The 17,520-nt window shown below is 39.9% G+C and overlaps 2 protein-coding genes across 2 annotated transcripts; one reads left to right on the top strand and one right to left on the bottom strand.

Moving 5' to 3' along the window:
- Positions 1-2,784: 2,784 nt before the first annotated feature.
- Positions 2,785-4,364, top strand: EAE97_004703 (uncharacterized protein; the record flags this gene model as incomplete). Its single annotated transcript, XM_038875215.1, has 2 exons — positions 2,785-3,926; positions 3,992-4,364. The coding sequence occupies 2 exons, from the start codon at positions 2,785-2,787 to the stop codon at positions 4,362-4,364; spliced, it is 1,515 nt and encodes a 504-aa protein (XP_038733572.1).
- Positions 4,365-9,371: 5,007 nt separating this feature from the next.
- Positions 9,372-12,556, bottom strand: EAE97_004702 (uncharacterized protein; the record flags this gene model as incomplete). Its single annotated transcript, XM_038875214.1, has 4 exons — positions 9,372-11,800; positions 11,855-11,905; positions 11,972-12,295; positions 12,541-12,556. The coding sequence occupies 4 exons, from the start codon at positions 12,554-12,556 to the stop codon at positions 9,372-9,374; spliced, it is 2,820 nt and encodes a 939-aa protein (XP_038733571.1).
- Between the last annotated feature and the right edge of the window lie 4,964 nt (positions 12,557-17,520).

Below are 17,520 nucleotides of genomic sequence, written 5' to 3'. Positions count from 1 at the left end.
CAAGTAGGGTAGGATAGTAAGATGGATTGATAAAAAGTCCATCGGGCATCGAATATTCTCTTGGAAACTTTTGCAGGGTAGAATTGGAAGAAACTGGCCGGGTCGCTTGGGTCGTTCATGATAAAGATTTGATAGAATGATCATTTGCAGGATTGTATGAGAGTATACATGTAGCTGGAGAACCTTTGTCATCCAGTCAATTCGATTGAAAATGGTGACTAAGGTTTGCAGGTTGCAGTTGAGGCTGTGTAACATTGCCGAGGGCGAATTGAAGGAAAGAGGAATAGCAAAATTCATTCCAATAGAATTTTAATGGTTGATGTTTGATGGTTGAGGGTTGCAGGTTGATGGCGACAGGTTGAATAGTCGGTCCACTAGGCCTAGTCCTCGTCCTAGTCCAGTCCTAGTCCACCGCCAAAGGAATTTATTTAATCGAGCTGTGCGAGCTGTGCGCGATGGAGATATTGGTGTAGGAGGAGGTGGAGGTAGAGGTAGAGGTGGAGGTGTAGGTGTAGACCTGAACCCGAGTCTCATGTAACCTGTTCGAAGGGTTCATGTGGATTCATATGGATTCAATATGGATCCATCTAGTAAAAACAGATCAGTAACAATCCGCTACCAATTTTTGGTTGTGCATCAGATCGTAGTAATCGTACAACTAGCTAGTTACCTAGGTAGGTAAGCGATTGTTATATTGTATATGTCATCGTGCACGTCAAAACTGCCACGAAGGAATTGTCGGTGGATGGTGGTGGATGGTGGAGAGGATTAGATGGGAATGTTCGAAAAAGAATCGGTAAGAAGTTGGATTGGCAATCATTATGAGTGGTCGAGGTGGCCTAAAAGAGAACTCCGGATAGTGCTACTGTACTCTTGTTCAAGCTGGGATAAATGGCTTTGGTAATGATTAACCTTGATTTACTCGAGGATGTGGAAAAGATATACCAACTACCTAGAGTTGTATATGACCGAGTGTGATAGCAATATGATAGTCATGTTGGATCAATGTAAAAAGATATACCTAAATCCTAAATGTAATAGTAGTTTTAGATCAAGACGAAAGAATATACCCAGCTACGATAGTCGCGTGGGATCAATATAAAAACACATACCTAGGTAACCGACCTAGATGTGATAATAGTCTCCGATCAACATCGGGAGGTATACCCAGAAATGTACCTAGCCATGTGCCTAGATGTGAATCCATAAATCCATAATGTGATGAGTGCTTGGATAATGTTAGTTTATGCTTTGATTGATGTTGATTCATTGGTTCACGGTCGAAGTGCCCAGATGATATTCCGATACTCTTATCCTATCGGAAAGCATCGCGCTGCTCTTCAACACAACATATCAAGGATGGGTGTGAAAGATGGGAAACATGGGAAAGACGGAAAGGAAAGGACTGAAAGAGACGAAGGAGTACGAAGGAGTGAGAAGTTCCAACCTTTCTTAATGCCCCAGAAATGCCCCGGTAGTCCTTTGAGAGAATGATTAGCTATGGATTGCTTGCTCATGGATGCAACCTTTACTCTGATGGCTTGATCTAGACGTTTGGGGAATGGGTTTGATTGGAAAGGAGATATAATCATCCATAGAACAGTGCTCGTAGAACATAGAAGAAGGATGAGTAAGAATTGAAACTTCCATGTAAGATTTTATTATCCACAGGGGTAAAATGGTAAAGAATGAAAAGAATTCTTCGACTCTTGAATTCTCCCTCTACTAACTAGTCTTGTCTTTCCACTCCCAAGTCTCTTCATCTATTCCTTAATTCCTTCATCCATTGATTCTCTCCCGTGCCTCTCGCCTCACTACGTCTCTCTCTCTGCCTCACAGTCATATCGACCCAACCACCACCAGAAATCAAACGCTTTCCCGCTCAAAACCGCCCAGCCCACGCCTTATTAGGATTTAATTCCTGCCCCCATATATAATACACACATATCCGAGTACATATAAAATACATACTCCGAGCTCCTAGTACATGCGACTATACTTGCCGCACGAAGCAATAATAAATCATAAACTTGATTAAACATCAAAAAGAAGAAAAAATATCTCCACCGCTGGTTCCACCGTTCCACCGTTCCACTTTCTTGACTTCATCCACCTAGTCACTCCACACTTTCGAAAATCCCATAATCATCAATTATCAAAAGGTACAAGAGAGGTATCCACGTTGGAATTAACTTGGATTCAAGGGTATTTGTCTCCAACTGTCTCGGAAGATTTTACCCCTCTATCTGTCAAATCACATCATCAATATCAATATCAAAAACGTCTAGAAGCGTCAAAACCGAGAGAGAATCCCACTTAGGAACGACAACAACAACACCATCTTTCTCCATATTCTTCTAGAAAACCCCATCATCACCAATACAAACATCAGGAATTGATCAGGGATTAAATTAATGCCAATTCATACATCAATTTCGAAACACCACGTTCTATACCACGTTCTGCACCACGTTATTTATTGAATGTGTACATACGCTACTGTCATGTCATGTTAATATCTACCACCGGAATCGACCGTTTTTAATAACTTGATTATTATTACTTTTTTCCAAGAGATTCCGTTTCGATACTATACTACCTCAACAGGTTTTGAATACACCTCATTCACATACCTATATTCATTCATATATACTTATTATCATATCAATTCACTATATCGAATCTACATTGGCACCGTTTTGCTCTTGGATCATTCCCACTATCAATACTATCCATACTATTCAGATACCTTACTTTTCGCAAGTAACTCAACCCATTCTCAAAATGCCAGACTACATGCGAAGATATACTACCGATCATAGTACGAGTAGTAGAGGTTCCCGTCAGAGTGATGAGTCCTCTCGAGAGTCTCATAGTACAGCACCAACCTCCATATACAACAGCCCTCGACCATCAATTCATCATTATCAACCCGAGAGACCTATCTATTACCACAAAGACTCTATAGATTTATCTCCCAGCGATATGTCACCCATAGATTATCCTCGTTCATCCCAAGAAACATATGCATCCACATCTGCATCCCAAGAAGATCTCTATGATGAACCCGAAAGCTATGATCCAGAATACGACGTCCCGGAATATAAAACCGTGGTTGAAAGTAATCTGAGACCATCTACTGCTCAAAACTTTGCCCGATATTTCCCTTCCACCAAACGTCTTTACATCCGTCATGATGATACTTCATATGATGGAAATATGAATCTTCGCGTCGATACCGAAGATGGTCATGGCCAAGATAAAGAAATCATCCAGCTCTTTCATCTGCGCATGCACGATCTCAAGAATCGCGAATTCAGTCTCCGTCGCTACGAACGCTCGAGTGGTCGCGAAGTATGTCACTCGAGTCGCAAATACGCCAAACCCACTGAGAGAAGACCGTCCGTCTTAACCCGTTCCGTTGGTAGCGCCTTTGCAAGTATACGCAAACCCAGCATTTCTCGACAAAACTCGACAACTTCACCCACCAAACCTATGGGGGGAGTTCAAAGACATGATAGCGGATACGCATCGAATTCCGAATCCGACTCTGATGTCGAAGCATTCATGGCTTCGAAAAAAGCAGCCGCCTCTTCCATCCCTACTAATACGACGAAACTTGAATTCTCAAATTATGCGCAAATCGAAGTTAAGCGTCGGGGCGCAAAATCGCAAAAGAGATATGAGTTTGAATATTGGGGATACTCCTATTCATGGAAACGAGTAGTGGAGAAAGATGGCGAGGGAAAAGCGATTTCGTATCATTTGTTCAAAGGAGATTCTAGTAATGCAGTAGCGCATATCGTACCTGAATTGCGATCGAGAGATCAGATTCGAGAGGAGGAAATGGTGGGGGGTTGGGTCCCACCGTGTCAAATGTGGATTAGTGAGAAGAGTGTCTTGGAAAAGGTTACGGATGTTGCTGAGTAAGTTTTCTCCATCCGATCAAATAAATCAAATCAAATCACATGAATCTAACCCATAGCCCTAGCGTCATTATCTCAACTGGCCTCATAGCCCTCGTCGACGACAGCATCAAGAGACATTTCCAATCTAAACCCACTTCTTCCCATTCCAATTCCAATTCCCACTCCAACTCCTACACCACATCAACATCTCCTTACACCATCACACCCACACCCTCTCATCCCCATTCCCAAGCCCTTTCCTCTCGCTCTTCACCCCGCACCCTTCCTCTCCCTCCCCTCAACATGAATCTCGAATTCGTCGGTCCCCGCGCCATGGTCGAACACATGTTCAAGAGACGCAACTCGGGGGGCTCGAGTAAATCGAAAGAAAACGAGGAGAGGAGAAAACATTCTCCATTGAGATATGCACAGGGTGCTGGATTGGGAAGAGTATGATGGAAGGAATATATGATATCGACAGTTTTTATAAATACAGATGCAAATGCAAATACAGATTTGGGAATCACAGTACCGGCCCGGGTTTAGGTTTCTGGGTGGGTTCTTGGGGTTTGGGTTTGGGTTTGTTTCCTTTGCTTTGGGAGGTTGAGGATTGGGATTGGGATTCAGATGTGGATGTGAATGTATTGAAGTTTTTTCTTCTTTTTTTTTCGAACTACTCTTTTCGTGGAGGGTTTATGATTACGATTATTTGGTCCTGGATTGGTTATTGGATGGATTGGAATGGACGGAATGGGATAGGATATGAAAGGATGGAATCTCAAGAAATGGGAAAGAAAGAAACTAGTGATGATAGGATGAATAGGATAGGATGGGATGGGATGGGATACCTACTAGGTATACAGTACATATATGTATGAATGACAATATTTGGATGAAGATAATAAATATCATGGGAATGGAATGAATAGTGTTGAGTAATTTATTTCTTTATTTCTTTATTTTTTTATTTACCTCTGCTTTGATGTGTTTCTCTCTCTCGTCTTGTTAATCGCATCTCATCTCATCTCATCTCATCCCATCTCAACTCATCACACCCCTCATAAAACACCAGCATGAAAAATCAAATCGCAGCCCCGTGTTTTCTGCTCACAATCTTTCTTGTAGTCGTAGATAGGTAGGTAGGTAGTTAGGTAGGCACCTTATATAACCCAATTCCAAGATTTCATCTCATCGAACTGAATCTACTTCAACCCTTCCAAACCCCAAATCCTATATTCAAACCCCATACTCAAACCCTCCTCACAAACTCCCACTTCCCACTTCCCATTTCCATTTCCATTTTTTGACTTATAATCCTATGTATATCCTAAGAAAAAGAGAGTTTTTTCCTCTTTTCTGCTTTTCTTCTTTTCTTCTCCCCTCTCCCCATTCTTGTAATTCTCATAATTCTCATAATTCTTTATATAGATGATGATCTATCTACAGGGGTGATTATTATAAAATTTAGATATTTAGATATATTTTCTTTTAGCTTTGTTTTTCTCTTTCTTTCTTGCTTTCTTCCTCTCTCTTTTTATGAACATGAATACAGATATAAATATAAATATAACACCCGCTCGCCCGCCCGCCCGCTCGCTCGCTTGCCCCTCATCTCCAATTCTAATTCCAATTCAAGAGAATAGTCAAATAGTCAGAATAGAGGAAAACATTATAAGAAAAGAAATGTATGATATTGTAAAACACTCTTTCAAATTTGAACTCCAAATTTGAATTCTAAACTTCAAACTTCAAATTTGGAATCTGATATAATATCAACCCCATTCCATTCCACTCCTCACGCACATCACCTATTCCATAATTTCATATATTTCATTCCCCGTACATTATCCAATGACTACTCCAAACAACTACTCCAAACTCCAAAACTCAAACCCCTCTCATAAATCAATTATGATCTAATATCCATACCCTTATCTATTTCTACCCATATATTCACACTATACTTCCTTATAAAGATACGAGAAATATACATACTGAGTACTCCTCTTTCTATTCCCTCCCTCTTTCCTCTTCTTCTTCGTCTTCCTCTCCCAAACCTTCCGCCTCGCCCCTCCTTCTCTCCCGCTTCCACCCTACCCTCCCTACCCTAACCCTCCCCTATCCTATCCTATCCTATCCCACCCATTTAATTATTTTCCAGACTCAAATAATCATCCTCATCCTCATCCTCCTCCTCAATATAATCACTCGCTAACCTTTTCATCTCCCTCTCCCCCTCCTCCTCATCCTCTTCCTTATCTCATCTCCCTTTAATCCGTCGCTACACTCCTCTCTTCCTTCCGCCTTTCCGCTACACTCTTGTTCCCAAGCCATAATCAATCCAATCCAATTCCAACCCAACAAACCACTTACTTACCTAATACACACTTCCTCTCTCCCTCTCTCCCTCTCTCCCTCTCTCCCTCTCTCCCGTCTCGCCTCTCTCCTTCTAACCACCTCAATCAAGCCAATCGCCCACTAAAACCCTAACCCCAATACCAACATCAATTCTAATCTTAACCCAGCCAATCCCATACCCATCCAATTCCCATCCCATCCCATCCCATCCCATCCCAATCCCATCCCATCTCTCTTCAATTCAATTCAAAAAATCCAATTCAAATCCAACTCTAACGCTCACATACTCGAGTATAATATTATACATCATACACCTATACGATATACATTACACTCCAATACAACCACTCCATCACTTGAATATGACCACTCTATTATGTCAACACATCACCATTACTCTAATCTCATCCTTCAATTCTTTATTCCTCCAACCCTCCTACCACTTCAACTCCTCCCACTTCAACTCCAACCCCCCAAAATCATTCCACCTAAATCCCAAACCCCAAACCCCAAACCCCAAATCCAAATCATCCTTTCTCTTTCTCTTTCTCTTTCTCTTTCTCTTTCTCTTTCTCTTTCTCTTTCTTCCCTACCCAACCCTATCTCATAATAATTGATAAATACAGCTCAACTCTATCTACTCATCTATTTATCTACTCACCTACTTACCTATCTACCTACTCACCTATTCACCTATTTATCTAAATAAATCGTCAATAAATAAATGAAATAAGCAAACAATCAAACAAGTAAACAGATAAACAGATAAACACGCGAGCGAGATATTACAACAAACAATTACCTACAGTACTAGGCCACTTATATCCGCCCCCCCGCTTATTTTATGGTGTCACATATTACACCACCCTTTTTCAATATTAAATATTAAATCAATCAAGAATTATAAAATTATCAAATTTGAATAAATAAATAATACATTCTTATATTATTAATATATATAAGAATTATTCTATTATTGACTCTTAATCTATTAATATTTAATATATTAATCATTTGTTATAATACAAGCTTTAATTCTAAAAGATATATTAACTCCCAAATTATTAAATAATTCTTTATTCAATATATCTTAAATTATCTATAAATAACTCTTTAATCTTTAATAAATATATTCTGATTTGCTTTTATTAATAATAATATTAGGAAATATCTTATATACTCTTATCTTTAGAGTTTATTATATATACTTTATAGAATTGAAATTAGAAGAATAAAAAGATTAATTTTTCAATAAAAAAATCTTTTTCTCTTAAAATCAATCTTATATTTTATAAATATAATAAATAAAAGTATTATTCTATATAAATTTATACCCTAAATTAAGCTTTTTAAAAATAGAATTTATTTTAACTTCAAAAATCTTAAAATAAGATTTAGTATTATACCCATATTTCGTATTTTCAAAATCTCTATTTATTATATATAAATTACTTCTCCCAATATTCCAAAAGTTTTTTTAATATATAATCTTTATATTCTTATTTATACTATATATTTTAACCATTTCTGAATTCTATTTCTAAAAGCTAATACAAAAGCACCATTCTAATCTTTTTTCTTTTCCCCATTCTACAAAACATTTATCTAATTATACAATTAGACTTTATTCTTCAATTATCAACTCCCTATAAACTAAATATTATTTAAATTATTTAATAATATATACTAATATAAACTCTAATCTCTTCTTATACCTTCAATTAATTATACCATATTCAATCAAAATCCTTTTAATAATTCTAATACTATAATTAAATCTAATCTTTTGAATAACCTATTTATATATAACTTTTGGAAATAATTATATATATCATAATAATATTCGTTTGTTTCATTTAATATATAATTTAAATTAATTAATATATAATAGATATATACTATTATTACATATTAAATTTTATAAAAGAATATATTGTATAATTCCATAAAAAAGTTTAAAGCTTTTTACAATTCAATAGAAATTAAAGCTTTCCTCTATTTTACTAATTATTTTGCTATATATATATAGAATAAAATATTTATAAGAATCATTTTGCATACTTCCAATACATTATATATTATAAATTGAAAGTATAATTAAAATAATAAAATATAATTGTGAGAATATAATACATAAAAAAACGTGTTTTATGGAGTTTCGGCTAATAGAAGTGCACGGTGACTGTACCTCATAACCTACCCCATAATCTCAAATACCAATCTACATATCAATCTTTACAAGTTCAATAAGAATAGCACTCACTACACCAACTATAGAAGTCAAACGTGAATCAAATATCAAATATCAAATATCAAAAGTCAAAAGTCAAAAAGCATAGAGAGGTAAATAAATGATATAAAAATATAAAAATGCATTATGTATCTGAGTTCTCACCCCTCACTTCTCTTCCTCTTCTTCCACCCCCCTTCACATACCTTCATCTTTTGAATCCATTATTTGATCCCGCCACTATCCGCTATCCACCCTCCCTCCACATATCCATCCTCCATCTACCTCCATCTCGCATTCCCACTTCCCCTCCTCTCCTCTTCCCCCCCTCCCCCACATCATCCCAATAACTACCTAACCGATATATAGCGATTGAAGAAAAACATACATTCATAAATATGCACGCCTATACCCCATAAAAATGAGAATAAAAATTTCACTATACCCTAATTCACTCTCCATTTCACACTCTTTCCACATCCATCCCCATTCACATTCCCAATAAAAATCCAAAACAGGAAGAAGATAACTCTCACAAAATAAGCTATCGTTATCGTTGCCATTGCCAGTGTGTCATAATAAACCTAAAATCCTAAAACCCGAAAAATCAGATGAAAAAAAAAACACAATACTAAAATCGCAAAAGATATTCTTTTATAACGCTCAATCGACACAAACCTATTTCACTCCCCCAAAATGAATCCCACGTAGCCCAATGTAGTAAAATCACCTCAATTCATTCCAATCAAACTCCCACTCCTCCATTCCTTCAAAATAAGGAAATGTATCAATGAGGAGACTTCTCATCCATTAATCTATCCATTGATGAAATCCCTAGTGAACCTTTCATTTCAATGCTCAACTACCATACACCATTAATTCCAAGCACCAGGATGTCTCTCGACGACTTGAACCCAACTATTTTGAGGCTGCGCTCCAAATTGTGGAACATTCCAGGGTTGAGATACATCATTAAATGATTGTGTAAAGTTTTCCATGGTGTTTGTATTCATTGAAATACTTTCCAAATCATCAATCCATGCATCAAAAGGTAAGATGCTAGCATTTGGATCTCTATTCCATCCGGCTTGAGTACCTGGTGGTGCCATATTATGAGGTTGGTGAGCCATTGGAGGATGGTATTGCCCTATTTGCTGGAGTTGATTATAGTTTTGAGCTTGTCCTTGATTGCTATAGGGAGAATTGATACTTGAAGCTGAATCACCATTCCCTGGACTAATCAAGCTAGGTGGATTAGAATTTTGATTGGGACTTGGTTGATAAGCTCCATTTGGTATATATGGCCCACCAGGACCTTGTGGCATCTCCATGTTCAAATTGTTATTTGAGGCATTGATTGGTGCCCAATTGGAAGGTGGTCTTGATCCACTTCCTTCGACACCTTGCATTGGCTCGCCATTAGGATTGTTAGGAGCCGTAGTGGAACCAAGATCGCTGGTGCTGCATCGAGAGTTGCGATTAGGATAATCATCAGAATGAGAATCACCTCCAGCAGCGTCTTCCAGAGTACCAAATTCCTTTAAATCTTTCTCGAACACCTTCCACTCATCCAATCCACCACCTTTCCATGAAACATCCTTCTTATATCTCTTGAATTCATTCTTCACCACTTTGTAATATTTCATCATTTGTTCGATTCTTTTATGGTAAGCTTTAGCCATGGTTAACCTTGGCACCATGTCTTTCAGAATCTTGATGGGTAAAGCGGATCGACTTTCACCCATGTAATCGTTAGGATCCATTTGTGGGAAATGAACAGAGTAAACACCTGTGAACGCTGAATGGAAAAGAGCGAAGACGAATAATGGTGACTCTGGCAGAGCATTGTTATCCTGACACGTTCTCATAATATCGACGATATCTCTGGCTGATGAGAAAAGTGAGTCGGCACTCTGTTCCCAAAATCCCTCGGGTATCTCAAATTTCTCTTTTGGAAATGTTGGTTCATCCAAAGGACCTGAAGGCTTATCCGCTCGAAGAGGAATGAAAGGTATATATTCTCTGTGGAGCATGATTCGACACAAGGAGACCAGAGTATGCAGACTTGCATACGTGGTAGCATTTCGTTTTTCCAAATGTGCATTCAGGTTGTCTTCGGAAAAGGTAAGGTTCTCTGGTAAGGCGCTATAGAAATCTTCCAATTCGTGTGAAAGTTTATAGAATTGTGTTGACTCATCCCATGGCGGTAGGGTTTCAGTTCGGCGACCTCCATGGAGACTCCACTTTGAAAGTTTACCCCAAATTTCAACCAAACGACAATACCTGCTGAGTACTCCACCTTCTTGAATTTTGACATTTGACAAAGTAGCTTTCTCAAAATCTCGATTCAAGTAACCAGTTTGGACTGATTGAGTGAATAAGAATTGATCATCCGAACATGGTAGCTGTACTCGGAGAGTGTCCGACTCAATCATTGTAGGTCTCGCCTTTCCAGCGGAAAGCATCCGATCCATGATAAAGCAACTCCAAAAAGTACGTCTTCTAACTTCCTTCTCAATCGCGGTATCACGTGCTGGACTCTTGTTCACCTCTGGTCGGTATGAACTTGCGGTGGTTACCGTTTCAGGCTTGAACGTTCTCGCCGATGGATCATCCTCGTAAGGCAGACCCATTGCTTGTGCTAGTCGGGTCGCAATACCTACGTACACCCAAGCGCTAAGGCCTCTAGTTTGACCCCACTCATAAAGACCCAGCATCAAGAGTGCCTGGATCCTTTCCGTGGTAGGCGTGCTTAGATCTTTACCCGCAGCTCCAAAAATGGTCGAGGTTAGAGCGGTTGCGTAGTAATCGCTTGCAGCCAATGGGTCATTTGGTCGAGGGGAATTTGCCGGTGCGTGATATGCGACTAGCTCGGGATGGAATCGGGCAGTCAGAGTCAGTACACCTAGCAATAAGATCTTGGCATCTTGAAAGGCGGGCGTGTCGGGGAGTGAGGTAGGATCTCGGGGGTGCGATGCTTGACGCATGCGATTTCGAAATGATGGAGGATGCAAGAAAGGCATCTCGGTTGAGAAGTTCAGCTTGAATATGTCATAGACCTCATCCCAAACCTTTCGTGTTAATATTGTAGCCTCCAAAGGTTCTTCTCCTTGTCGTTGACTATTTCTGCGACCGGAGTCTTCATGCTTGCGAACTCTCTTCTTACTATCACTTTCTCCTTCAACCTTTATGCCCATGGGTGGATCGGTTCTTTTGGGTGTAGAAGCTGCGGCACTTGGATATGTACATTCCCGGTTCGAGGACTCACAAGCCCTGCATATGGAATTGACACCATTGTTGACACCTGGGCTTGCAATTAGTTCAGGTCCCAAAGAGATGTGAGACGTGCTTCACTTACATTTTACCTTGCTCCGTCTACATCGTGCGCACGCTATACTAGATCGTACCACTTCACACCAAACAGGTTAGCATGACCATGTCTTTTATCCACAGCAGAAGCTCACGATTAACTTACTCTTTGCCGGCTTCTTCTCCTCTATCCCACTTCGGCCACCACCACTACCATCGTCAGCCCCTAAACCACTGGCGCCTAATGCGCCGGGGCTGGTCGCTCCGACAGACGCTATATTGGGCCGATGTTGTTTGGGTGAAGCGGGATGAAGGTACGTTGGGTCGTTCGCAGAGGAGAAGGCTTCGGCGTGTGAACGTTTTGGACTAGATGATCGCGAAACACCAACTGCCGAATCCGAATCAGGTGGTGCAGAAGGCGATAGGATCGCGGCGAGAGAGTGAGGTGAGGGAATGTTTGCGGTTGGGGGGGGTCCCTTGAGACCCTGAACTTGTTGATCGAAGGAGAATTTTAATATTATTTCTTAAAATGGCTTAGAAAGAAACCCGGAAACCAGTTACTTTCTCATTCAGGAGAAGAAAAGATTGGAGGGATGACTGGGTTGGTGCAGAATTGGTGGGAGGGTGCTTGGTAGCCCTTCAGAGTTGTAATCGTCCACGCTGTAATAAGTATCGCTGGTGTGACGGCGAAGCGAATGCCGCAGATGCAATGCGAGTTTCCGGTTCAAGGAATACAAAGTAACTTTGACATCAACGATTGGACAATTAAAAGGAAGAATATGGGGGATATATTGAATGATTTGTTGGGAAGAAGAGAAGGATGAAGAAAAAGAGGAATCGAAATGATCGAATGAAGAAATATCAAATTTAATTTGTATTGTATTTTATGAAATATCGTGATGGGTGTGATGGTAGGTATTTTGGCTGGGGGTTTATACAATAATGAGGAGGGTGTGGATGGGTGTGTGGATGGATGGATGGACGGTTGGTTGGTTGGTTGGTTGATTGACTGATTGATTGATTGATTGATTTGATTGATTTGATCGATCGGTCAAAACTTTGAAGGATTTATTGTTGATGAGTGATTTTCGATGTTGTTGAGGTTTTGTACTTGATTGAGGATGGTTGGTTGTCTTGTTGTACTTTTGCAAGTATATAGGTATATAGGTATTTATTGAGGTTGTGAGTAGTAAGTGGTAAGTGGTAATAAATGGTGAGGGGTGAGTGAACAATCAGATGTGTGTATGTCGTTGTCTCTCGCTCTCGCTCTCGCTCTCTCTCTCTCAAATTCACGGATGCGGACGGGATGTGAAGGATGAAGCGAAACAAGAGGGAGCTTTGATTTTCGGTCGGTGGATGATTCGTGTGGGAGGTGTGGGTGATCAATGATCGGAGTGAAGGGAACTTTCTTGCTTGAAGATGTGGATCTTTTTTTTTTTTGGCTGGATTTGCGGGAACCTGGCGAAGCTGGGACGGAAAGGAAAGGAAAGGAAGTTTATTATGTTATGGGTGATGACTGATTGATGATAATAGGATCGATTTTGGTGGGAAAAGGGTTTAAAAGCCGTACGAAGTAGGTAGGTAGGTAGGTAGGTAGGGATACGAATGGCGGAAGGGGAAGGGTATGAATGGCGGAAGAGAAAGGGAAGGGAAGGGAAGGGTACGAAACGAAGCTGGCGAAGGTATAAAATTGAATTAATGGTATTTCGCAATATGATATGGTAAGATAATAATAATTTGTCAAAGACGGTATATAGTACGTACACCGAGTCATGAGTATGATGAGTATGAGTATGAGTATGAGAATGAGAATGAGAATGAGTATAAGTGAAGGATTTTTTGGTTTTACTTTCAACCCAAGACAAGAGGATGAATTGAATGATTGATTATAATAATAAGACTGATAAAGTTGATAGGATAGGTAGATAGATAGATTGTTGAACTGTATCGAATTATATTGAATTATATCAAAATATTCCACCGTTGTCTGATCTCAAAACTAAATCAATCAATCCATCCATCCATCAGTCAATCCATCCATCCATCCATCCATCCATCTATCAAGTCTTTCCTTCCCGTAAGGATGCTGAAAAGTGCGAGTCGGGTGGAAAAGAATGGAGAGCGTTGCAATACGGACGGGAAGAAATGGAGCCGAGAAATGGTACGGTAGGTAGTATAGTTTGTTCGACTTGAATGCCCTGCTTTCTCTTCCTCTGTAATCTTCGCTTCTTCGAGTCCTCGTCGTCGCTGTTTGATTCTTTCTTTGGTAGATGTGGACAATCCGAGGTCGCTATCTTCCCTCTTACTTTTTACTATCTTTGATGCTTGTTAGATGATACTGGGTAATATTCACCATTCACCATTCACCATTCACCATTTACCACCCACACACCGGCACAATACGATTATCGTAGAATGAATGATCACTGCCTGCAAGGTGGAGCCCTGGAATGGGAAGAAAGATCCGAGCAAAATGCAACAGAGAAGGCGATCTCGGCCGGAGAAAGTAGTCGAAGGGTCAAAGTTGGTTTGTCATCCGGTTATGCCATGAGACATGATTGGAATCGGCTTTTTGGAGGGGGGGGGGGGGGGGGGGTGGTAATGATTGTCGGCCGATTGGTAGTCAGTACTAGGTGGGTGGGTAGGTAGGTGGAGGAATTAGGTACTTGATAGTGGAAATATATTTATATAGCAATTTGAGTGAATAATTACCTAGTAACTAATATGATGATATAAATACCAGTAACATGATAATATGAATAATAGATGATGATTTGATTTACCATTGACCTACTCGAGTAATAACAGCTTTATTGTCTACCTCGGGAGGGGGTCAATGATAGACTGACATCTAGTACCTACTCGAGTAATTGAGATGTCAGCTATACCAGTATAACAAAAGTTACTCAATATCTAAAGTATTTTCTTTAGTGCAAGGGGTTTGTTCCATGGGGGACTTTTATCTACTGTGTAGATAGGTGTCTCCTACCTATCGAGGTACCTCGAGTACATGCAGTTCGATAATCATCAACCGTACAAATCTCTTCCCAATATAGATATATAAAGAACCATACACTTCCCTCCTTCATTGCATGAACATGTACATTATCTGTAGAACTTCATATGTAATTACTAGGTAGATGTTAGGTATTGAGAGATCTTTCATATATGGTCATATAGTTATCTATTTCACTCTCATTATCTTCTTCTCTCCCATTATCTTCCTCTACCTTTACCTCTACCTCTACCTCTACCTTCCCTTCTTTTCTTCCATCCTACACTCACTACTCTACATCAAGAAGTACATTCATTCCAATTCTTCTCATGTCCTCCAAAAGTAACGTAACAAGAAAGAAAGAGAAAAAAAATCCACGCCAATATGAAACCCCTTCCGCTTTCTAGTCTGTCAATAGCTTTAATCTGGGGAAGATACGATACTCGGAGAATCTCACTCGATATCATACAATCTAGTACATACAATCCCTAACATCTTCCTCTACTCTCCCACCCTCCGCTTAAAATAGCGACCTATATGCATTGTGCACCCTCAGATCGCACAAAACATCGCGATCTTTCTTCTTTCTCCTTCCCCATCATCACTCTTATGTAACAAATATGTCGTGCGCAAAAAGTTACCCGCCTGGGCATGGCATGGATCAAACCTACCAGGAACAGGACGGAGTATTCTTCTTCTCTTAGCTTTTCAGATCGTCCTTCAAAGCGAGCAATCCTGACTCCTGAGGGGTGGAAATAAAAAATCGGAGGATTCGCTACGCGATGATTGGTTGAGGGGAGTGGACTGTGGACGAATGATATAATGTGGTTCATGATCCCTTATATAAATAAGTATTTGAATTATTTAGCATCCATAACTATAACTTATCCATATACCTACCGTACATGAGTCTAGACTGATCAATAACAACTCTGAGATCCCGCATTGTGAACGAATCATCTCGAATTCAATGATATGATATGATATGATGTGCTTGCTTCACGAGTCAATAAATACTCTAGTTTTTCTTGTTAGTAGATTTAAATTTCACTTACCAACCTACCTACGAGCCTACCTACCTACTAGCTACTTACCTCAATTTTCTAAAAAAGAAGAAATTCAGATGCGGGGGAATCCAGATCGTCGTTTTGACTTTTGATTTTTGACTCGAGAACCCCTACTTGTACTACTTTGCTTTGCACGAGATATTCTACTTGCATACCTATACCTCGTACTCTACATTGAATAAAGTATTCGGGAGAGAGAAGCCTCTTTGCGCAACGTGAAATGTCGAGATGGTTACGATGCGCTACTGGAAGAGTATCTATGTGTGACGTTGAGATGTCAGTTTGTTCATCACGTCTCTCATGTCTCTCTATCCCTCCATCCCGTGAGTGATGGATCTCTTGAACCATTTGAGCTGTCGTTTTAGAAGGATATAGAATCCAGATGAGAAACTTCATATTTACTTAGTAGATCATCACTACACTACACTACAATAACGATGTGCAAATAATCCATCATCGAATGTTTTCACTCTACTCGCTCTATCCGTCGCTGTCCCAATTTCTGACATACATACTTCGTACAGATGAATAAGGATCTCAACCCATGGGTTCGAACCGTCTCGCTTTGCAATCCTGACAATTAATACCTAGATACTGTATTTACCCGGATCACCAGATTCCCATCGAAAATATCTCCTCCACATAATTGTCCAATGCTGACCACTCGACTCGATGCGATACGTCGTGTTCAATGTTTGGTACCACATACAGTGAGTGGGTAACGGAGGTATTAAAGTGTAGTGTACAGTACAGTACATACCTAGCCAACCAAACCACCTGCTTCCTGTCTTGCATATCTGCCTGCATTCAAAGCTGCTGTCAAAATAACATAATATGTAAGGACGCCTTAAAATTCTAGAGACTCGCGAACCGTACGCTGTAGAATCTTTTCTGCAATACTCAACCCATGTTCCAGCATCGCATCGTATAATAAATATACTAGGTATACCTACTATTACCTCCACTCCCAATTCAAGCATGCCAGTTTATTGCATAGCAAGCATTCATGCAAGATATTCCGACACCCCGCTCATCCAAGACCCCAACTGCAAAACATACAATCTTCGGAAAGAATCAGTGCAAGCAGAAAACACCATCGATAACACCCAGAACAATATCGTGAAATACCAAGACTCTCGAGTAACGCACAACTTCATCCGTGCTTCTACATCCATGGAATAGCATACCTGTGTATATAGATGTCTCTTATTAGCTTGTATAAGGTTACCCCCCCCCCCCCCCCCATTCGGGGATTCCTTCCTCTCCACATCCACATGGACACACGAGATTTCTCGAGTCCTCTCTTCTCCCTCATGCTATACGCAGGGGATGTGAATCGCTTTGGTCCCCGTTCTCTTCTCTTTCTTGGAAATCTCCTATATTCCATTGCGTTGCTTTCCGTTGCGTTGATTTGCGTTGATTCGCTTCGGGAAAGAATCGAAGAAGAAAAGAACGAAAATACCTTGTCCCTTGCGTCGATGCTTGACCTGAATAATATATGTCACTCCCGCTCCATTCTTTGCATGGTGGGGTGAGAACGCTTGGATATGCCATGGTTTTTGAGAAAAAGAAATTATATTCTTAGAGTATCATGGACTTCAAATATCATGGAATTATCACCAATACGGTGTGAAGAATGAGAACACAGATTAA

The sequence above is a fragment of the Botrytis byssoidea genome, assembly GCF_014898295.1.
Source record: "Botrytis byssoidea strain MUCL 94 chromosome Unknown BBYS_008, whole genome shotgun sequence".
In the NCBI taxonomy this organism is placed as follows: Eukaryota; Fungi; Ascomycota; class Leotiomycetes; order Helotiales; family Sclerotiniaceae; genus Botrytis; species Botrytis byssoidea.
Note: the sequence above shows the minus strand (reverse complement) of the source record. Positions and strands in the feature narration are given on the sequence as shown.